At 44.0% G+C, this 4,088-nt stretch overlaps 1 protein-coding gene across 1 annotated transcript in view; it reads left to right on the top strand.

Moving 5' to 3' along the window:
* Positions 1 to 920: 920 nt before the first annotated feature.
* ACE2 (angiotensin converting enzyme 2) overlaps positions 921 to 4,088 on the top strand; it is a 24,596-nt gene continuing 21,428 nt past the window's right edge. Inside the window, exons 1-2 of the mRNA XM_010170936.1 lie at positions 921 to 1,109; positions 4,070 to 4,088. The exon at positions 4,070 to 4,088 is cut by the window's right edge and continues 128 nt beyond it. Of these exons, the coding sequence (XP_010169238.1) occupies positions 921 to 1,109; positions 4,070 to 4,088 (208 nt within the window). The remainder of the gene's footprint in view (positions 1,110 to 4,069) is intronic.

Here is a 4,088-nt window from a genome sequence, read left to right as displayed (position 1 = left end):
AGGAACAAACAAACAAACCCTAAACAAAACCAACCGAGTGTCCTGACCAGAAATAGGCTACTTTAAAAAGTACTGAGGTATTGTCTGATTGATAACACTAAACCAAGCTGCATTTCCAGAACTAATTCATGCATTGATTTTCACATTGATTTGCAGTAAGTGCTAGGTTCCTAGCTAGATTAGCAGAGGTATTTAGATATTAAACTAGAGTCATTTTAGTAGTCTTAGTCACCTTAGTACTTAAATCCAGCTGATTTATAGTTCAGATTAGGTCTCTATGCAAGATGCTCTGATCCCACAAAGTCTCTTGCTACTTTTTGATAGTTCAGTGAACATGTTTAAAAATCTGGGTTTATATGCCCCGATTGCTTTCAAAATTAGGTTTATTCTCAAAATCACTTGGGCTTTGCAAAGCCTTTTAAAACATAGACCTAACCACCCAACCAGGTACCCTATGTCAGGCTAACTGAGGTTTCTTCCTCCCTGAGAGTTAAAGTTCATGTCTTGCTGTTTCAGTGAAGTTTCTAAATATTTTTACAGCTTATCACCAACCTGTTAAAGGATTCACAGATTCTGAGCTACCAAAGACACAGGCAGGCTATACATAAAATGACCAGCTGTATCATTGACAGCACATTTGGGAAACATTAACCAAAAGTAAAAGCCTTTTATAAGAAGGCCATAAAATGGTAGCAGTAATTATGTTTTTCCAAAGTTAATAATTGACTTTTGTTTATTTGGCTTTTTATAAAAAACTTTTTGCTTTCTCTCCTACAATGGATAAAACCTATAAAAGGCCCAGCAAATTGGATTCAACCTTTTTTCTTCACACTAGCCATGCTTGAAGGCTGATGAGACAGAGCCTGAAAGAGAAGCTTACCTGAGGAATCCTGCTTTATTGGGAGGATCTCAACACAGATATGAATATATTGGTGCACCTCTGGCTTCTCTGTGGTTTGAGTGCTGTTGTGACCCCTCAGGATGTCACACGACAAGCCCAAATATTTCTAGAAGAGTTTAACAGGAGGGCAGAAGACATTGGCTATGAGAGCTCCCTTGCCTCATGGGACTACAACACCAACATCACCGAGGAGACTGCCAGGAAAATGGTAAGTGCTCCATCCTGCGGGTTTTACCGTTGTTTTAGGAATTTGACAGCTACTTTCTAGTTTATTTTGGTTCCAGCAAGGTTGACTGAAATTGGAGTGCTACTTCTTTGGTAGCTGTGGTTTAGTTTCAGGAGGGTAGAGGGGCTTACTTTAACGTAGCAATTCCTCACCGGAGGTGCCTGTACCACTACCAGCCTCTACAGCCTAGAGTTGGTACCTGGGCTGCCCTCACACTACATGGGGATGGCTGGAGGCTGGACTTGTCCCTGGCCATCACTTCAAGTCACTCACAGGAGGGAAAAGACGAGGGAGCACTGCATGTTCAGCTCCAAAATCTGAGCTGGATGGAGAGAGGCACCTTCTCCTGTTTGGGATCCACCACCACTAGTGCCTCCCAGTGCAGCGCTTCTGTGTAGGTCCCCTTTCCTCTTGGAGAGGGCACAGCCTGGAGGGGATGGTCTTCTCCCAGGGCCCGGCTTAGGTGCTGCCCTGCAGTGCGAGAGAACGGGATTCAAATCTTGCGCCCACATGAGCTCAGGTCTCCTACTTTTCATAAGACTGAACTAACACTGGGCGTTTTACTGACACGGACAACACTCTCCCTTCTCTGTTGCTGAAATTGTTTTACTTCTCACTGAATATGCAAACATTTTCTGAATGTAGGCATTCTCTTAAATGCTTGCTGATGGTTTTTACAGAGGTCCATGCCCTTTACCCAGTGGGGGACCTTCCTCCCCACCCCCCATCATTTTTCTCATAGTCAGGGCTGTTGGAGGACTGCCTGGAGGTATTTAACTGGGAAAAATTAAGTGAGATCATGGATTTCCAAATGCCATAAATGGAGCTTGTAATACAGTGGTCTAGTACATTGGTTTGTAAGTCAATTTCTATGTGCAGGAAGGACCACAGCATTTGTGCTTATGCTATCTTGCAACACAGTTCTCCTTGCTCCTCAACAACAACCTCTAGCTGTCCCAGCCAGCTGGGTGTCTAGGCAAGTACCATGTTTAACAAGAGCAGTCAGCTATGATCTGGCTCATTACTGATACTGCCGTGCCTCAACCTAGCATCTCGTAACCTTGGAGCCTTTCAAAATGAACAAAAACACCTTGAATTTTGTAGCTGTGTGTATTTTGAAGTTAACTCAAGTTCTAGAGAAAAACAATTCAGAGCATAAAATGAAGCTGAACATCCTACATGTACTTCTGCCTAATGGTTTAAGTCTTTGACTTTGTGGTCTTATAGCTTAATTAAACATGGTTTAATTATCGTAATTCTTGATTAAAGCAGGGAGATTGTTGCTGGAAGAAATCTTAATGACTAATCATTGTCAATCTGGAATGTTTTGTGAGGCACCAGCTACCTAAACTGTAACATTTCCAAACACATAAGATGAAAGCCCTATATAACACTTTCAGCATTAATGAGATGATAATAAAATACCTGAGGAGATACCGGCAATAAGAAACAATTAGTTCAGTGCTCAGAGAGGACATTTTCTCTTGCTTGATCTCTTCAGTATTGCTGGTAATAAACCCACTGCTTCCCCTCCTCCCTTTCTGCTGGAGAAGCAGAGTTAATGAATACTGTCCCCTCTGGCTCCTTCCCATCCCTTTTCCTTGAAAATTGGGCCACAAACCCTGTAACTATTCCTCTGACTTATCAACCAGTTCCTCTAATTGGGGAAAAATCAGACAGCAAGTTAACTTCTTTCCCCTGGCTTTTGTAGCCAAGAGCCCCCTCTTCTGTCCCCCCACTCCTAAGGCACCTCTCCATCCCGGCTCAGGACAAGGAGTTCAGAGACAGATTTACACAGTGATGCTCTTCCTCTGGGTGCTTATCAAGCTCTTGCTCAGCAAGCTGCTGAGCCGTGGCAGGGCTGTTTGCTCTGCTCCTGTGAAGGGAGAGAGTTTGGAAAGCCTCCTGGGTCTGGGACTGCTAAGGGCTTATGTCTGCCACCACCTAAAGCAGGTACGGTGTGTCCTTTGCACACAGGGCTGGACAACCCCCAAGCCCAGCCCTGGCAAATGCATCGGCCTCACCATGTGTTTGCATGGGAGTGAAGTGTGCCTGAAAGAGCTCTTCAGGCACAATATGGCATTTGTGTTTCCTGATGCCTCAGCAGGGAGGGTCGGGCGTTACAGGTGCCCTCTCCACAATCCAGGAAGCCCTGGCATGAGCACAATTAATTAAATGATCCCAAGGACCCGGGTTAATTACTACTGTTCTTGTTGCCATTTGCACAGCTGCTGATGTGCTAAACTATATACAAACACATTAAAAAAGGTGAATAAGAATAAGACAGTCCCAAATCCCAATAATGTTCTTATGGTGCCACTTTGTGAACTGAAATTTGGGAGTTTTGTGTGTCACAGTATGTAATTGCAGCAGAGGTAAAAGCAATCTCATGCAAAACATCCAGGTTTTTAGGCACGTGTTTAGAGCCTCCTATGCCCAAGTACAATCTTTTAATTACCAAAACTTCAGGAGAAAGAGGCATTTGCATAATGAAAAGACTCAATATCAGTACCTTGGCTGCTGTCTGTCACCGCTACTGAAGCAGATATGGGGAATGACATCTGGGTCACAGACCTCTTCTATCTGGCTTCTGTTAGGCACAGGTGGTTGAAGGAAAGCACTAAGGGAAGAATACATGATGATTTAGACTAGCAGGAAACACAGCTAGGCAAAGCTGGATCAGTTACAGCAAGCATGGTGTGAGGAGACTGTCCTGCTTTTTGCTGTTTCCAAAGAAAAATGGTTATCTGGATATGTGAATAGAACAAAGCCAAAAAGTTCTCCAGTCTTTTCACCACACAGTGCAAGTGCTCAACCCACAATCCACAGGTGGTGTCCTCAAATGAAGTTCTCCCCAGAAGTCGTATTTTTGCCCACAGAGTACATCAGGCTGCTGCACTCTTTTGGCGGAGTAACTCAGGGTTTGTGTGAACTCCTTTCAGAACGAGGCTGGTGCCAAGT

The sequence above is a fragment of the Antrostomus carolinensis genome, unplaced genomic scaffold, assembly GCF_000700745.2.
Source record: "Antrostomus carolinensis isolate BGI_N321 unplaced genomic scaffold, ASM70074v2 scaffold8716, whole genome shotgun sequence".
In the NCBI taxonomy this organism is placed as follows: domain Eukaryota; kingdom Metazoa; phylum Chordata; class Aves; order Caprimulgiformes; family Caprimulgidae; genus Antrostomus; species Antrostomus carolinensis.
This window is presented reverse-complemented; position numbering and strand designations above follow the sequence as displayed.